We start from the raw sequence: 18,891 nt of genomic DNA on the forward strand, positions 1-18,891 counted from the left end.
AGATATAGGGAAAGCTCCTTTCTAGTGCAAGGAGTGTGGAATCTGGAGTGCAGGCTCTTATCTGTCCAGCCCTGCTTCAAGAGCAAGAAATGCAACTAGATGTAAAAAATTAGGTGAGCTGAATAAAATAGAACAGAAGAAATTAAAACAATTCACATACTATAGAATGGTGGAAAGAAATGGTTCATGGTCGTGATACACAGGCTTGAAGACATAGTACATCAATACTCCAGACTGTGCAACAGTGTTTCCCAAGCTCAGTGCTCAAGACACACTAACAGACAAGGTTTTAAGGACAGCTATATTTGAGCACAGATGACTTAATTAGTACCTCAGGTCATTTTGATTTAACCATCTGCGCTCAAGCACGGATATCCTGAAAACCTGGACTGTTACAGTGTGCCTTGAGGACCGAAGTTGGGCAACACCTGTCTAAAATCCTACTATTAATATACACATAGCAATATACCACATAATATAATCTAAAACATGGAGCTCCTCCCATCTACATCTTGCAGTGATACCGCAGTAGGGCTGATGATCTTGTGACTCCAACCCCATTGAATGGCAATTACAGCGATCAGGAGCCTGGTTTTAAGTCTGGAACACTCCCTAGAGTTTGATAAAGGAGGTCACAGGGTCTCTCAGCAGCACAGGATGCTAATTGCATTGGGCAGCACAATGTAGATACAGTGCACATGCTGACGGGCATTACCTGCATCTTGGTCAGCATGCCCGGGCTTTCAGACGGGGGACCTGGAATCACTTCCGGTTCTTCTACCTCCTCAAAGCGTGGCACCCGTTTTTTCTTCGAGTTGGAAGAATCCTTTGAGAGATCTGGATCTTCCCCAAACACTTCCTGAATGGGAGGAAAAACAATCACGTATATCAAGTACAGTTAAAGTTGTTCACTTAAGAGAGACGCTAACATCAAAAGGTTTGTACCTATAATCATCAGGAGTAAAGGAAAGTAAACAGGAAAAGACTGCCTGCTTGTGTGTGTACATTGTTTGATAAAGATATTTTTGTTGGAGATAGGTGTATATAAATGCACTAGGTGGCAGCCATGAGTGTTCTTCTGGGATCCATTCTCCTCCGGACCCTTCTCCATTCCCTTGCTCCTTGAAAGCAAAGTTCCCATTAGAAAGCAATGCTGGAGAAATGGGCAGAAGATCAGCACCGCGCACAATAGCCCTAGCACCACATAAAGGCGTACAGAAAAATGTGCAATGTTGGGGTACTGTAATACTCTATGATGTGCACAGCCCACATCGCCGAGAACCGAATTGACCCCTAAGACTGGCATGAAAAATAAACACTCTTCAGTGCCGTGTAATGTGATTGGTGCTACTGATAGAAACTCATTCCTGCGCCTTTTCTTTGCAGTATTTGCTACCTGAAAGTGTGTTGCAGTGGCTGCAGTTAAATCGGATTCCCTTAGTGTCACAGAATCCTTTAAAGGCACCAATAACAGAACAGAACCAATTACCTATGCACTGAGCCAAAGATAAATAGCCACGGCTGAACATCCTTATGCAGGGTTCACACTATGCCATATGTTGCTCAATCAACCGACGAATTACATCACCTAGTGCATCGGCAGGTATGTACAGAAGATGACTGGGCGACGTGGTTCACAGATATATAAGGTCGGCCTTGTAGCACGGCCAATGTCAATATATCTTGCAGATATATTGGTACATCAGACTGTCTGTACGGCCGACCAACCCATACGACAATGACGTCACTACGGTTCCTGTGGCCAGGCACGTCGTGCGGTGTTTTGGTAAGAGTGTATGCACAATACCATTTGTGCATAGCACTTAGCAAATCGTTGGATCGGTTGGTCCATCGGGCGGGCGATCCTACGCTCAGGTGTGTACCCAGCATTACACTCAGCGCTTGCTCTACACCCAGATATGACGGCAAGTGCAAATTCTAAGTCACACCTGCAGCAGAGGTATTGCTAATCTCACATAAATATACAAACTAGAAAGCAAATCTGTGTTGGTGCAATGACAATTCCACTTACATACACACATAAAAATCATTAAAAACACTTATCACATCAATAAAAAAAAAAAAAAAATGCATGGAAACATAGCACTTACTACTAGTCGCTTCTAAATCTCTCTTGTGCTGGGTATACACATCATAGCAAAACATAAATAGCAACAGAACATAAATAAGAATCATCCGATCAAAAGTAACAAGGTTTTTTTTACAATTTGGTAACATTGTGTCACTGAAAGAGCAGCTATAAAATAACTGTTTGTGCTTCTTCAGTAAACAGCTATATTAAAAGTATGTAACAGAGAAAGTGCCAATAAGTCACAGGCTATTAAATTCACTTGTAGCTGCCAAAGGAGGTACCTGGTGGCTCAACAGGACAGGGTGTCACCAGGTACCTCCTTTGGCAGCTACAACTGAATATAATAGTCTGTGACTTCATTAGCAACTCTACCCATATGATGTTTTTAATATACATCTGGGGGAATTCAATTGTTTTTATTTTAACTCTTAACTAACTAATGGGCGTCTATCAGAGCAATTCCATTGTTTCACCGATAGACGCCCATTAGTGTTTAACGAGCAGAAAAAAGCACCAGGTTTAGACGCTCAAAACAGCTAAACCCGACTAAACAAAGTCCTCGTTTGGACGCCCTAACTATGGACTTTGCGCACATTTGTTTTCTCGCACCCCAGGAAGCTGTGAGAAAAAAAAATTGTCTGCTGCAGCCACTGGGCATCAGACAAACAACTGAATTGCTTCGATAAACACCCATTACTTAAGACGAGACCCCCCCCCCACCCCCCCGAAAAAAAACAAAATTGAATTCCCCCCCTAGTGTTCATTCTTACACCCTGCACCTGTCACAACCCATGTAGTTCCTGTTTCCTGCCTGGGGTGTTGCTCTCAGCTCTGGTGCTTCTAGCACACTCTGGTCTGTATCCCAGTAGTGTTGCATCAGCTGAGTGTGCTAGAAGCACCAGAGCGTAACACCCCAGGCAGAACAGAGGAACTGCAGGGGTTGTAACAGGTGCAGGGTGGTAGAATGAACATTAATATATGTTCCTTGCCCGGCCAGGAATTATGCACAATCTGTATGGAACAACAATATTCCCCGGCAGACAGTGAGAGAGAACAGTAAATCTCAAAAACAATGACAAAAAATGAAAATAATATATAGGTAATGCCCCAGACAATAGATCATCCCGCCACAGTTTCCAGCTTGCTTCATGTACCTTAAGCATTCATAATGCCTGTGTGCTAGACGTATTACACATCACATTATAGCTTTCAATAAATACTCACTCTCAGCAAGGGTGGGTGCACACCAATGCGGCCTGCCCCTCTTGGCAGCACCCCGCTAAAACTGCCTGCAGGACACGACCCCCAAGAGTGATGAAAAGTGGGTGTGTCTTAAAGACACGCCCCTTTTCTCGTGGTCATGCCCCCTTTTCAGGAACGTGCAGGAGTGCCCCTATCTAGGTCCGGCGCTGGACCTAGAATGAACACTATGCAGCTTATGAATTATGCTGGCCGGCCTGTCTGGGGGAGGGGGTATGCTGCACCTGCTGTATAATACATATTATATTATTCATGTATATACATTTCTATATGATATTATAGATGTTCTCTATCTGTAGCCAGCTTCTTTCCATAACTGATTGGTCCACGGTCACTCTCTAACAGCCAGTCAGATCTAAGCAAGAAAGCTAACAGGTTACTACTGGTTTACAGGACATGGCTTGGTTTGCTAGATCTTAACAAAAAGTCGTATTGCGAGCATCCATCGTTACACAGAGGTCTGTAGGGAGTTGCAACCTGCATCCAATGAGCAGCGGACGGAAGGCGTTAGGGGGGTTATTTCTATTGACACAAAAATGGCAACATTTTTATATTAAGAAAACCTGGAATAACGTATAGGGCAAAATTCAAATGTGTTACATCGGCCACAGCTCACTAAGCGACAGGCGATTTTCAATGGATTGTTCCGTAGGCGTCCATTACTTATCGAGGATGCTGCACCCAAATGAGTAGAGGGGCTAAACCCGTGCAAACTACTGGGCACGCTGCCCAAACAGTAGCTCAGGTGCCCAAAAGTCCAACTGTGGGCAGATTCCTGCTGGACACCTCAGGAGAGTGCAAGCATAAATAATGGGCGCCCAGCGGCACCAACAAACTGAATAGCTCCAGTCACTTTAGACGGGAGCTGCGGACGCGAATAAACGATTGAATTCCCGCCGTCAATTATTTGCTTGCGTTCCTCAATGCCATTTGTACCTGGAGCATTGGCTTGCTGCTTTATCTTCTCTGATCTTTTCACCCATGAGGCAGATGTCCAACATAAAAATACATTTCAATCCAATGGCCAAAGCAGGACCATGATAATAAAAAGCTCCATGTATATAAAAACTAGAAAGCTAATTCATGTTATCCGCCATTAATGGCTACGACCACACTAAAGCTGGGTACGCACTTGAATGACGCATCAATCTATTGACAGTCTGATACGATGTAACGATATATCGATATATCTTGTCTGTGTGCACACTACACGACCTGACGTATGATGACAATATATCGTTCATGGTGTATAATTGAATTCCCCTCCAATAATGACCCCACCTGATCCCTATGCAGGCAGTCCTAATATAAGGTATACCTTTATCTCGCGCTTTCGGCTTCTGTCGCTGCTGGATCTGGAGTGCCTGGAGCCTCGACTTTCCCGCACCGCATCATACAGCTTATCAACAAAGCGCAGCGTGGAGTCATCTAGAAATGGCTTTAGGTGGTCTGCAGGGAAACAGTGATGTTACTAATGAGTCTGAAGTAACTTTATATTGTATGTTTATATTCTATTACCATGTACAGAAACCAAACAGCTTTATATACTCTTTGTGCTAATTATACGATAATCTCCAAAGTAGGGGACAAAGACACCAATTCGAAGTAAAGCTGTGCCAACACCTAGTAACATTCCACTAATGTGCCCTCCATGCAGCCATTTTTCGCCGGGGTCTAACACAACTAGGCATATGTACTAGCTGTTTGTGCAGCTTTAAATATACATTAGGAGACAGTAGGAAAGTATAAAAGAGGATGTCCTCAGTCACTTATTTACTGACTTCTAACTTTTCTCATTCAACTATTGAAAAATATATCTTATATATCAAATTCATTGGTCTGTCTGTCTGGTCACCCTAGCACCGCTTGAGATGAAACTAAGGCGAGGTGGTCCAGATGAATCCTGGACAGGTTTTAGGGTCCCGGTTGGACCTTTTGTTGGTGTATGCTGGGCAAAACTTTGACCCAGGGAGCCTGTTCTGAGCCTTCCACTGGATGGATTTGGATGAAAACTTCAGAGAGGGGAGGCAATTGGTCGGGGATGCCAAATGGAGCGTTTGGGGTCCCGGTCGGACCTCACGGCGGTGTGCACTGGGCAGAACTTTGACCCAGGGTGCCTAGAACTTCATCTAGTTGTTTTATATTTCTAGCTCGTGTCTCGCTGAGTCAGCCATATAATACACTCAAATACAACAACGCCCTTCCATACTCTCTGCAGATATACTTGGGTCACAGCAAAGAGCACCACACATAAAAAAATATGTAAAATCCTAGTAATTTGATCTACGAATTCTGATTTATTTTTTTTCTAGACACCATCTTGTTGCGGAACAGTTTCTCATAGACATATTACACATTACCAATACAAAGGAGAGCATGGATGCCAAGGAGAATATAAACCTTCCATGTTATAAACAGGCATAAATAGAAAGCTGAGTACATTTAGAATGAGTCTACTTTTATAATAAACTAAGTGCTGCTAAATTAAACATGCACATACGTTTGATAGTACTTTATATGGTTCAAAGTAGGAATGGGAGGATGTATACTTAGAAGAACGTCGCCATCTGAATCAGGAAACAGCAATATTTCCACACTTGACCAGACTAGTTCTATTAAGAAGGGGACCCAGTACTGCTAATATTTCACAGTGATCAGGAAGACTTACCAGCGGCTTTCTTCTTATCCATTCCCTTCCCGACGCAATTCAGTGCAGCAGTGACCACGGTGGGCTCAGAGAACCCCAGAACACCTTTCACAGTCTTCTCTATCCATGGCTTCAGGTCATCCAGGTCCCGCTTGGAAAGAGACATGTTCCCGCAGAAAAGGAAGAGAAGGACTGGCTCTTATCCTACAGCTGCAAGAGAAACGTAAACGGATTTATTTCAGCACTCCACAGATATGTACATAAGACATAGGGGTCAATTCAATTAGTGATGAGCTGGGGGTGATGTGCCATTAAAACACCAGCAACAGCATCCTAAACATGGTGATTATATGTGATATAGGGGAAACAGTATGTGCAGCATAAGAGCACATTCATTTAATTAGCCCCATAAAGTGAAAAGTATGGGAATGGCTGCAAATCCTATATATTTAGGAGACATTTCCTGTGGAAGCATCTAGGAAATCATATGGCCCTGGAGCCTCAAGATATGAATAATAAATAGTCCTCAGTGAGCCCTGCCCAGGAATGACAGCCCTCAGCGTGCCCTGACCCTCCTCTTGGGGTGAGCAGCCCACAGCGCACCCCGTCCCGGGGAGGTGGGGCCCACAGCGCACCCCGCCCCGGGGAGGTGGGGCCCACAGCGCACCCCGCCCCAGGGAGGTGGGGCCCACAGCGCACCCCGCCCCGGGGAGGTGGGGCCCACAGCGCACCCCGCCCCGGGGAGGTGGGGCCCACAGCGCACCCCGCCCCGGGGAGGTGGGGCCCACAGCGCACCCCGTCCCGGGGAGGTGGGGCCCACAGCGCACCCCGTCCCGGGGAGGTGGGGCCCACAGCGCACCCCGTCCCGGGGAGGTGGGGCCCACAGCGCACCCCGTCCCGGGGAGGTGGGGCCCACAGCGCACCCCGTCCCGGGGAGGTGGGGCCCACAGCGCACCCCGTCCCGGGGAGGTGGGGCCCACAGCGCACCCCGTCCCGGGGAGGTGGGGCCCACAGCGCACCCCGTCCCGGGGAGGTGGGGCCCACAGCGCACCCCGTCCCGGGGAGGTGGGGCCCACAGCGCACCCTGTAATGGGAAGGTGTGTTTGTGGGGGGTCCTCAGCACTCCCTGCCCTGGGGGGACACAGTCCTTAGCACGACCTTTCCATGGGGTCAGCCCCCGGAGTGATGAGTGTGATAGTCCTCCTCTGCAGGACTCACATGTAAACACTGCCCAATGTCAGGAGCCCAGGGCACTAAGTACCGAACCACATGTGATAACTCCTCAGCAGTCACCTATAGGGGGTACCAGGATTGAGGAGGGGGGAGCTCCATGGTGTAACACTAACTCCTCCAATACCTTCCCTCCAGCAGCTAGGTAAATGCCGCTTTCTGCTGGTGAGAGGTGGCACCCGGGAGCAGCTCGTACTCCAGCCCGGGGACTCTGCGGCCTGCGGTTACACGCCCGGTCACAGTCAGTCGGTAATGCCGCCTTATCCTATCCCCGCTCACCTACTCACGGTGACCGTACTCCCCCTTCGTACACCGCACCACCGGGACTAACGGAGACCCAACGTCAGACCGGAACCGGAAGTGCAGGGAGCATGCAGCCTGGAGAACAGCCCGCCCCCTGGCTAGCCCGGAAGTGTCTTTTTGCGCGTGACGTCACCCACACGTCCACAGTGTACTAGGGGGGACAGCCATCGGTGGGATGGCCATCTATGGTTACCTATACTAACTATAGGTCCATCGGTAATGACCGTCGATGACACAAAAACCATCTGAAGGTGCCTACATACTAGCTAGCAGGTGGCGAACCTTAGCACTCCAGCTGCTGTGGGACTACATATCCCAGCATGCCCTGCCACAGTTTTCGCATTCTCTAATAGCAAAACTCTGGCAGTGCATCCTGGGACGTGTAGTCCCACAGCTGGAGTGCCAAGGTTCGCCACCACTGCTTGGTCACGATCCGATATCCTGTCCGATTTCCCTTGAACTCTCCCCGGCACTTAAGGACACAGGGCCTGATTCAGAACCGCTCGCAAGCGGGTCGATGTTGGCCCAGTGCGCATGCGCACGAGGGAGCCGGCTCCGTCGTGCGCATGCGCGAGACCCGGATAGCGACGGCCAAGCCGTCGCTCCGGGTCTCACTACAAAGGGGGCGTGCTGTCGATGTTGAGTGACAGCACGCCCCCTTTGGTGGGCATGCCGGGGGCGTGGCTGCCCAGACGGAGGCGTTCCCATGGGAACGCCTACCGTCTGGGGCCGGCCCCACTGACATCACAAGTGATGTCAGTGGGAGTGCTCTCGGCTCTGATAGAGCCGAAAGCACTCCAGGGCTTGCGACAACGAGACCCTACCACAAGGGTCTCGTCGCAAGCCCGATGGTCTTGACCATCGCGACCATCTTTTTGGCCGCTCGCTATAGCTGTGGGTGGTCACCCACAGCTATGCGAGCGGCCAGGAGGCCGCACAAAAAAAAAAACAGGGACGGCTCTGAATCAGGGCCACAATGTGTAGCAAAAGCTGCACAATGTGTCACACGATCTATCGTGCACGAGCTAAAGATTTGCCGAACTTTAGATATGCCCACCATATGCCCACTCAGGATATGCCCACCATGGGCCTAGTGTCCAACAACCTGGTGGTCTAGGGAGGAACTTTAGATCGTGTAGGATAGCAGATGCTTGCACAGACCGATGCTACAGGGATACATAGGTGAGTATGTGTACATGTGTGAGTGCATGTATGTTTTATAAACTTATACTGTGTAGGGTGTGTGTGTCCTTTGTTATTTAAATATTGCTTTTGCTGTGGAACTACAGGTACCAGCGGGCCCGTAATTCCCCAAATGCTGGTACTTGTGGTTCTCCAAGTACCAGCATGTGGGAGAGGCTGGCTGGGACCTGTAGTTCCACAGCAAAAGACAATATTTTTAACTGTCAAATGCACCACACTACATAATGAACCCGGCACCCATAGCCCCGGGCTATCAGCCTGGGCCTGGAGTGCCCTGGAGAGGAGAACCCCTTTATTGGGGGGGGTCAGTGGCAAACGCAGATTTTGAAAGGGGGGTTTCCAATACTTGGTTACAAAACCAATGGCAAAAATCTAAAACACATACAGGCAGCACTCCTCCTCCTCCTCCTCAATAATCCAAGCTTGTTAATCCATTACTGTGCAACCTTTCAGATGCCTTGACAAAATATGTAATAAATGCATCTGAAAAGTGGCACAGAAATGGATTAATAAGCCTGGATTACTGAGTACCCGAGGAGAGCGCTGCCTGTATCTGATTGTATGAGACTGAGCTATGCTTAGAGCTTATTATATGCACTCAGGATATGCCCACCATGGGCCTAGTGTCCAACAACCTGGTGGTCTAGGGAGGATTAAATAAGTGAAAGTGGGGCGAAGCCGCCTACCATGGCACTGGGAGAGGCTGCAGTGGGGAGATTCGTTTAGGTCTTTTCCTTTCCACCACTGCAGCACTCTCCGGTCCTCCGCTTCTTGCTGTAGGTCCATCCTGGCCAGCAGCGCCTCCTATTCTTGGCCAGCTCTTCCTTCTTCTTTTCTTCTGGAAGTCTTCTTTCCTCCCTCTCTGCTCCTCTCCCTTTGCAGCAGCACACCTTTCCTCACTGCAGCACACCCCTCTCCTCATGCTCACACCTCCCCTCCCCACAGCACTCACCTCTCCTCACACCTCCCTCCCCATAGCACTCACCTCTCCTCACACCTCCCCTCCCCACAGCACTCACCTCTCCTCACACCTCCCCTCCCCACAGCACTCACCTTTCCTCACTGCAACACACACCTCTCCTCATACTCACACCTCCCCTCCCCACAGCACTCACCTCTCCTCACACCTCCCCTCCACACAGCGCTCACTTCTCACACCTCCCCTCCCCATAGCACTCACCTCTCCTCACACCTCCCCTCCACACAGCACTCACTTCTCACACCTCCCCTCCCCACAGCACTCACCTCTCCTCACACCTCCCCTCCACACAGCACTCACTTCTCACACCTCCCCTCCCCATAGCACTCACCTCTCATCACACCTCCCCTCCCCACAGCACTCACTTCTCCTCACACCTCCCCTTCCCATAGCACTCACCTCTCCTCACACCTCCACACAGCACTCACTTCTCACACCTCCCCTCCCCATAGCACTCACTTCTCACACCTCCCCACAGCACTCACACCTCCCCTCCCACAGCACTCACTTCTCCTCACACCTCCCCTCCCCACAGCACTCACTTCTCCTCACACCTCCCCTCCCCATAGCACTCACCTCTCCTCACACCTCCCCTCCCCACAGCACTCACCTCTCCTCACACCTCCCCTCCACACAGCACTCACTTCTCACCCCTCCCCTCCCCATAGCACTCACCTCTCATCACACCTCCCCTCCCCACAGCACTCACTTCTCCTCACACCTCCCCTTCCCATAGCACTCACCTCTCCTCACACCTCCACCCAGCACTCACTTCTCACACCTCCCCTCCCCATAGCACTCACTTCTCACACCTCCCCACAGCACTCACACCTCCCCTCCCCACAGCACTCACTTCTCCTCACACCTCCCCTCCCCACAGCACTCACTTCTCCTCACACCTCCCCTCCCCATAGCACTCACCTCTCCTCACACCTCCCCTCCCCACAGCACTCACTTCTCCTCACACCTCCCCTCCCCACAGCACTCACTTCTCCACACACCTCCCCTCCCCACAGCACTCACTTCTCCTCACACCTCCCTCCCCACAGCACTCACTTCTCCTCACACCTCCCCTCCCCATAGCACTCACCTCTCCTCACACCTCCCCTCACCACAGCACTCACCTCTCCTCACACCTCCCCTCCCCACAGCACTCACTTCTCCTCACACCTCCCCTCCCCACAGCACTCACCTCTCCTCACACCTCCCCTCCCCACAGCACTCAGCTCTCCTCACACCTCCCCTCCCCACAGCACTCACTTCTCCTCACACCTCCCCACAGCACTCACCTCTCCTCCCCACAGCACTCAGCTCTCCTCACACCTACCTTCTCACAGCAGCACACCCCTCCTCACATGACCACTCACCTCACCTCACTGCAGCACTCACTTCTCCCCTCACCACTCACCTCACACCACCCCTCCCCTCAGCAATCGCCACAGCACTCTGTTCCCCTTACCTATACACACAGCCCCTCAACATTTGTACACAGCCCCTCACCATTTGTACACACAGACCCTCACCATCTGCCTACACAGTGCACACAGCCCCTCACTAAATGATCTGCATACACACAGCACCTCACATCTGCTCTGTGTGTATGCAGATCAGATAGTGAGGGGCTGTGTGTTCTGTGTATGCAGATGATGAAAAGGCTGTGTGTACAGTGTATATGCAGAGCAGATGTAAGGTGCTGTGTGTATGCAGATCAGATAGTGAGGGGCTGTGTATACTGTGTATGCAGATGGTGAAGGGGCTGTGTAATACAGCCCCTACACCATCTGCTTACACAGTACACACAGCCCCTTCATCATCGGCATACACACAGCCACCTCACCGGCATTTCTGCACATAGCCCCGCTCTCTCAGGACTCGCTTCGCCGCAGTGGTGTGCACCCTTCCCTTCAGGATCCCCGGTGGCACATTAGAATAGTGCGCCGGCCGTGCTGACCGACAGCCAATTAGGAGCGGCTACGTGGCCACTATTGATTGGTTGCCGGCCGTGAGGAACAACAGCCAATTAGAAGCGGCCACGTGGCCGCTCCTGATTGGATGCCGGTCCGCGAGCCATGATTGGCTTGCGCGACTGGCGTTAGTGGACAAATTTGCCGCCGGGTCCCTTATTAAGCTGCGCGGCGATGGATCGGCGGGCAGGGGGCGTTTCTAGGTACTCGGAAACCCCCCCTGCGTGCGCGCCTGGGGGTCCCCAGCTCTCCAGCCTGGGCTGATAAGTAGTCTGGGTTAATGCTTCAGCTGGGAGGCCCGGTGAAAGGGCTCCCCTGGCTGTGGCATTAGCCCCCTGCTAGAAAAAATCCAGTGCTGGTTCTGGAAAATACAGGGGGACCCAACTCATTTTTTCCACCCTGTATTTCCAGGACCGGAACAGAGCCCAGTGCTGGTTGCTCAAAGTACGGGGGACCCCTACGTCATTTGTTCCCCATATTTTAGCAACCAGGGCTGGTTCTGACTAGCCCGGTGCTGGTTGTGCTTAAGTGCGGGGGATCCCTACATCGTTTGTCCCCCGTATTTTGCACAACTAGCACTGGGTCACTAATGCCCGGGGCTGGTTGCTCTCGGAAATCCGTCCATGCATTTGTGTCTTCAAGCTTGCAGCACGGAACTCCTTGTTCCATGCCTGCAAGCATTGTAGCCGAACGACATATCGTACAGGCATAAACACTGTACGATATGCCGCAGTATCGTGTCCAAGATTGGCAGATCTTGCCTGCAGCAGGCAAGACCTGATGATGCGATGTACGACCAGCGGGTACGCGCATCGTGAGTGGACAATCCATGCTTGACAACAGGTGAATTAATTAGTGCCACAGTCAATTTGATTTAACCACCTGTGCTCAACCCTGGATATCTCTAAAACCTGAGCTGTTGGGGAGCCTTGAGGACCGCATTTGGGAACATCTGTGAACCATACTTGCACCCCTCGATGGCCACCGCTGCTGGGGGGCGCAGCTGACTTCCGCTATATCAGAATCAGGGGTGGGGCTAAGCTCTGTGCCTTCGGAAAAATAAAAATACCATTGGGTCCTAGTCTGCCGTTGATGGTGGAGAACTATTGGATCTCTGCCATCAATGTCAAAACTATTAGTCATCAGTAGATAGCCATCCATTGGTTGTTAACTATCGATGTGCAATGACCATCCTTAGGGTTACGTTAGGGTAGAGCTTATTTCCTCTTCATGCAAAGGACCAGGAAGTGACATGAGTGAGGGCGGTCCACCTAAAAAAGAAATTTGTCGCCCTCGTAAGCTCGCTTAGCTCACCACGATTCAGGCTCGGTGGCTTGCTTCACTCGCCACAAGATTATATTCCCCCTCCATGTCCACGTGGATGGTGGGGAATAACGTTGGACAGTATCTGATGACGTCAGGGTCCTTTCCGTAAAGGGCATCTAGACCATACTTGCCTACCCTCTCGATTCGGCTGGGAGCCTCCCGAAAATCGGGTTCCGCTCCCAGCCCCCCGGAAAGGCAGCCGAGCCTCCCGGTGGCCGCCGATCGCCCCCGACCCCCCCCCCGCGATTAACTGTGAAACCCCCGCGGCGTAGGGGGCTGGTTACGTGATTCACACTGAATCGCGTCATTTTGGCCCCGCCCCCTGCTTCACAATGCCTGTAATATCGGCATTGTGTAACGGGGGCGGGGACAAAATGACGCAATTGTGTGGCACCGCCCCACCCACAAATAACAATGACTTCCGAGCACGACCCCTTGTGATGGCCACACACCCCCTGCCTGATCTGGCTGCTCCCTCCCGGAAGGGGCAACCAGAAAGTCGGCAACCATGATCTATTCTAGACACTATCGTTAAGTTAGGTACACACTATACAATTATTGTGACGATTTGCCAATAATCGGGTGATCGGCCTGATTTATTGTATAGTGTGTAGGGATGGGCGTTTTGCCATTAAAACGGTTAAAAAACATCCACAAACACATTCCTTCAGTTCTCCAGTCGACCAAGACAGTAAGGGGTCTATTCATAAAGCAATGAAAAGTCCTGTTTAGCCGAAAAAAAGGGCTTTTCACTGCTTTCGTCAATTCATAGAGGCTGGTTACCATCACCCCCGCTTCGTGTATGAATCACATCACCATACTTTTTTATGGTGAGTGCGATTCATGAAGGAACGGAAAGCTCAACTTTCCATTCCTCTACTGCAGTACAGATAACGCCATCTTAGGATGGCGTTATCTGTACCAAAAGCCGAACAGAGCAGAGAAGTAGCATACTTCCCTGCTGTGTGTCCAGCGCAGGCTCCGCCCCCTTTCCCCAGCATCCTTTGCAGCAGACCTGACCTGCTGCTCTCGGACGCCATCGCATGCGCAGTAAGAATACAGGCTTATCGGGTTCCCGATAGGTCTGTATTCTCACTGCGGACAGGGATCGCAGAGGGGCCGGACAGCGCCCGAGGACACCGGACAGGTAAGTGTATATGAATGGTTACTAAACATTATTATATATCGCAATGTGTGTGCATTCTCGATAATCTGCCAGTATTTCCTAACTTTTCCTTACTCTTCGTCATTCTCCTTGCGGCCGCACATATGCAAAATCATTATGGTGTGCACCTAGCTTTATTCAGATGTTCACACAGTCATCACAGAAGCAGGCATCGGGCGTCTTTTTTACACAACGCCTCCGGCGGCTTTTGCATATTTTAGCACAGCCGCTGCGTACAAGAAAGAAGAGGCTGTGCTACTGCTTCTATCTCTGAACCAGGCCCACAGTCATCTGTAGCTAAGGACAGGAGATTTTTCTAACCTCTGACAGAGGACGAGTGGAGAAGGTACCCAAAGTAACCAATCAACTGCAAGGTAGCATTTGTCTAGTACATTCTACGAAATGATAGAAGCTGATTGGTTGCTATGGGTAACTGCATGGTTGCCTACCCTCCCGATTTGGCCGGGAGCCTCCCGATAAACGGGTGCAGCTCCCGGCCCCCCGGAAAGGCAGGCAAGCCTCCCGACTGCCGCCGATCCCCCCCGCCCCCCTCACCCGCGAATACCTGTTAAACCCCCGCAGCGGGGGGGGCAGTGACGCAATTCACGCTGAACCGCGTAATTTCGGCCCCGCCCCCTGCTTCACAATGCCTGTTTTATCGGCATTGTGTAACTGGGCCAAAATGACGCGATCGCGTGGCCCCACCCCCCGTCACGCCCGAAAATGACATCTGCCCAGCCATGCCCCCTTTTGCCGGTCACGCCCCCTGCCCTGCCGATCTGGCTGCTCCCTCCCGGAAGGAGCAGCCAGATAGTCGGCAATTATGCGTAACTGTGGTAGGAGGTTAGATATAGGACCTTTGGTCGAAGGAGAATTACCCAGCCCAGTAATAGCAGGCTAGTCCCCCTTCACCTTATAACGGTGGCATACTCTCTGCACAGGCCCGTGTGTTGTACAATTAGGTTTCTAGAATATATCTGGGATTATAAGCAAAGTGTCTTGTCATATTTATCGGTAGGAGGAAAGTGAGGGGTAATAGTTGCGTCACTACTGTAAAGCTGGGTACACAGTATAGGCTGAATGGTCCGATAATTAATCACATAGGCATGTATGCAGGAGCGTTAGCCGATAAACGGTTCCAAACGCTCCTGCAACGGTCGGATCGGGAGGTCAGTATTTTATGCCCGGCATAAAAATGATGATACCTGACCTCCCCCTTGAAGAAAACACAATCTGAGATAAAAATAGCTTAGTAAGTGCAGGAAGCAGACTGATCAGGTAATAGCTCCAAGCAGGGCTGGCTACAGGGTTCTGAGCACCCTGTGCCTGCTCTTCAGAGAGCACCCTAACCTTACGCCTAATTACCATAGGCCACGCCCCCTGCGTGACGTTATTTTGAGGCGTGCCCGTCAGTGAATGGTTGCAGTCTCCGGGGGTCCGGCACAGCCGCAGGGGTCTCCAGCCTCCCGATTTGGCCACTTCGGCCCGCGGGTGGAACAGAGGGACAGTACTGTCCCACTGAAATCGGGATGCTGGGGAGGGGTGCCGCCCTCTACGGGTGGCGCCACTGTGCGACCGCACTGGTCGAACACCCCTAGAACCGGCCCTGGCTCCAAGCATTGATGTGATCTGCAAAGTGTGTGTGTACCCAGCTTAACCAAAGAGAATAGATTGTCACAAACAGGGGCGCTCCTCAGGTCTAGAAAAAAAGAGAGTCGGGAATTCTCTCTGCCATAGTAATCCAAAATGTGGAAATGATCATGTGTCCAATGGAATCACATAAGGGGCAAGTGCACTGTATTAAAACTTCAACCTATAGATCAAAGTGTTAAATACAGAAAAGAAAAAAATTGTAGATGAAACTTATACAATAATATTTCATAAAGAAATCAGAAATTACTTTTAAACTTTGTAAATATGGAAGAACCGGATAAATTGTCATATCAGTACTGATTCAAACAAATAAGACGCCCTTTGTAGCATGAGATCAATTAAAGCAAAGTATCAGCAGTCTACATCACTTCATCTATACAGAGATGAGAAACACTTTTACAGATAGTCAGCAAATGATTTGTCTTTTTCCACCCTTGGCCGCACAATGTTGCACGTTTTGCTAGCAGAATTCGGCCTAAGGATTTCCCAGTCGGTATGCAGTCAATTTGTCAACATTCAGGATGTCGGCATGTACAGAATGACAACATTGAACATATCGACATTTATCATGAGGAGACTGACAGAATGTTGGCACTGAGAATGGAGACAGACACAGTTTTGACACACAATTTTAGGGTTGTTGTCATGGTTAGGTTAGGCTGTGGTTGGGGTTAAGCTGAGTACACACCTGGCCGATGGGTCAAATCCGGCCACCTACCCAACGATTTGGCTGGGAGCCTCCCAAAAATCGCATGCTGCTCCCAGACCCCCGGAAAAGGCAGGCAAGCCTCCCGGCAGTCACCGACCCCTACCCCCCCCGAGATTGATTGTTTGAGACCCACACCGAATCGCATCATTTTAGCCCTGCGGCCAAAATTTCGCAATTGTGTGGCCACACCTCTGCTCCGCCCACAAACACAGACCACGCCCCCACCGATTTTGTCGATCTGGCTGCCCCCTCCCAGAAGGTGCATCTATGGCATACACACATTCCAATCCTTGGGCCGATGGGTCTCTGCTGACATTACAAATGGGCAGGCATTTCTATTGCCCGCCCAGTTGAGATGTCAGTCACTGGTCTGTCCCTGGAGCCAGTGTACGGGTGGTCGGCGGGTCGCCTGTACACACAACCAGACGTGCCGATATATCTGCAAGATATATCGGAATCAGCTGTGCTGCAGGACAGATGCGATGTCTGTGAACAACGTTGTTCACGTACATATCACCTGTACACACCCGCCAGTGCACTACAGATCTATCCATTGAGCGGGCAATATATCTATCAGTGTGTACCCAACATTAGGCTTACAGTAAGATTCAACGGAAACCCCATAGTCAACATGCCCACTGTTGACATTCCCAATGTTGACATTCTGATTTCCGACAAAATATACCACACCCGCCGTATGTGAACCAACCTACCTTACAACCGATCCTTTTATTCATTTCAAGTCTTTAGTCTTCCTTATAGTACTGCCTGGTGTACATCAAGCTGCCTAGTTTACGCACCTATCACTTGATGCCTAGCCCTTCATTAAACCTTCTGATATAGGGGCCTATTCATCATTGGGGCCAGATGGACCCCGAACAATTAAGTATTCAACTTGCCAATAGTTGCTGCAGTGTATACTTAACTATTGAAGATTTCAGTATTGTTTTGAAAAGCAGCTGTCCCTGCAATCCCTAGTGACACTTACCATTGTCAATCCGGCCGACTGCGCATGCCTGAAAAATTAGAACATTTCCCAGCACTCACCATGTATAAAAAAGGTAAAAAAGGCACTATGGCCCTGATTCAGAGCCGGACGCTCTGACAGAGGGCTCGCTCTGAATCAGGGCCGTCCCAGCTCCTTTTTGGAGCGGCCTTCTGGCCGCTCGCATAGCTGTGGGTGACTGTTTGGACAGCTATAGCGAGCGTCCAAAATGATGGTCGCGATGGTCAAGACCATCGCGACCATCGGGCTTGCGACGAGACCCTACAGTAGGGTCTCGCTGCCGCAAGCCCAAAAGTGCTTTTGGCTCTATCGGAGCCAAAAGCACTCCCACTGACATCACTAGTGATGTCAGTGGGGCCGGCCCCAGACAGTAGGCGTTCCCATGGGAACGCCTCCGTCTGGCAGCCATGCCCCCGGCACGCCCACCAAAGGGGGCGTGCTGTCACTCACCATCGACAGCACGCCCCCTTTGGTGCAAGACCCTTAACGACGGCTTGGCCGTCGTTATTCGGGTCTCGCGCATGCGCATGACGGAGCCGCCTCCGTCGTGCACTTGGGCACCATTGACCAGCTTGCGAGCGCTCAGCGCTCGCGAGCGGGTCAGAATCAGGCCCTATGTTCAAAGAAAATAGGTATAAAAGGGAATATGGGAAAACTTTTGCACTAGTAGGTATATGACGATCAAATAACAAGAACGCCCCAACTTAACAATTGTCAAATGTCATTATTTGTAAGGTTGATGGGGGTGCTGCCAAGGACAATATTGAATTATTGTGACAACACGAAAAGAAAGAAGAATGTCCTGTTTTGCTGGCGCACTAGAGATTAATTTAAAATATAACTTTTATTCCTTTAGCTAAAAATTAAACAAACTCATAACGTGAAATATGACAAAAATATTGTATGTAATAAAATTAGATTAAATAAGTGATTGTGTCTGGTGTCCCAATTAATAATATCTATCAAATCATATGTTTACTCATCATTGTCATTATGCTCTGCATTTAAGCTGGAATCTTATTGTGAAAGATCCAATTATTACAGCAAATATAAAGTGCTCTGGTCCAGCTCTGAATATTAATGCTTGTGAAACAATACGTTGAATAAATAACAATTTTCTTAATTGCTCAACAATGTTGCAATTCAGATAACCACAAGCATTTTCTTTGCCACTGGATGTCACTATCGACCAGTGGAGGCAGTGCCCAGTCTTTGGTGCAGCGCTATTTAGAATCATTTGATTACTCAGTTACAGTATTACTCATATAAAACAGAGGGCCTGATTCAGAGCCGGACGCTCTGACAAGAGCGCTCGCTCTGAATCAGGGCCCTCCTACCTAAAATTGGAGCGGTT

General features: G+C 50.1%; 1 protein-coding gene across 2 annotated transcripts in view; it reads right to left on the reverse strand.

The window, feature by feature from the left end:
• The window catches only part of PRPF3 (pre-mRNA processing factor 3), a 43,622-nt gene extending 35,975 nt beyond the window's left edge, over window positions 1–7,647 (reverse strand). Inside the window, exons 1-4 of one of the 2 annotated variants that reach the window (XM_088467668.1) lie at window positions 7,509–7,647; window positions 6,021–6,209; window positions 4,671–4,801; window positions 716–859 (exon numbers count right to left, since the gene is read on the reverse strand). In XM_088467668.1, coding sequence (XP_088323794.1) covers window positions 716–859; window positions 4,671–4,801; window positions 6,021–6,165 — 420 coding nt within the window. In that variant the 5' untranslated portion in view covers window positions 6,166–6,209; window positions 7,509–7,647. Of the gene's footprint in view, window positions 1–715; window positions 860–4,670; window positions 4,802–6,020; window positions 6,210–7,356; window positions 7,479–7,508 lie in introns of those variants that run through there. The other variant, XM_088467669.1, reaches the window with a different exon arrangement.
• Between the last annotated feature and the right edge of the window lie 11,244 nt (window positions 7,648–18,891).

The sequence above is a fragment of the Taudactylus pleione genome, unplaced genomic scaffold (genome assembly GCF_031769625.1).
Source record: "Taudactylus pleione unplaced genomic scaffold, aTauple2 ptg000073l, whole genome shotgun sequence".
Taxonomy (NCBI): domain Eukaryota; kingdom Metazoa; phylum Chordata; class Amphibia; order Anura; family Myobatrachidae; genus Taudactylus; species Taudactylus pleione.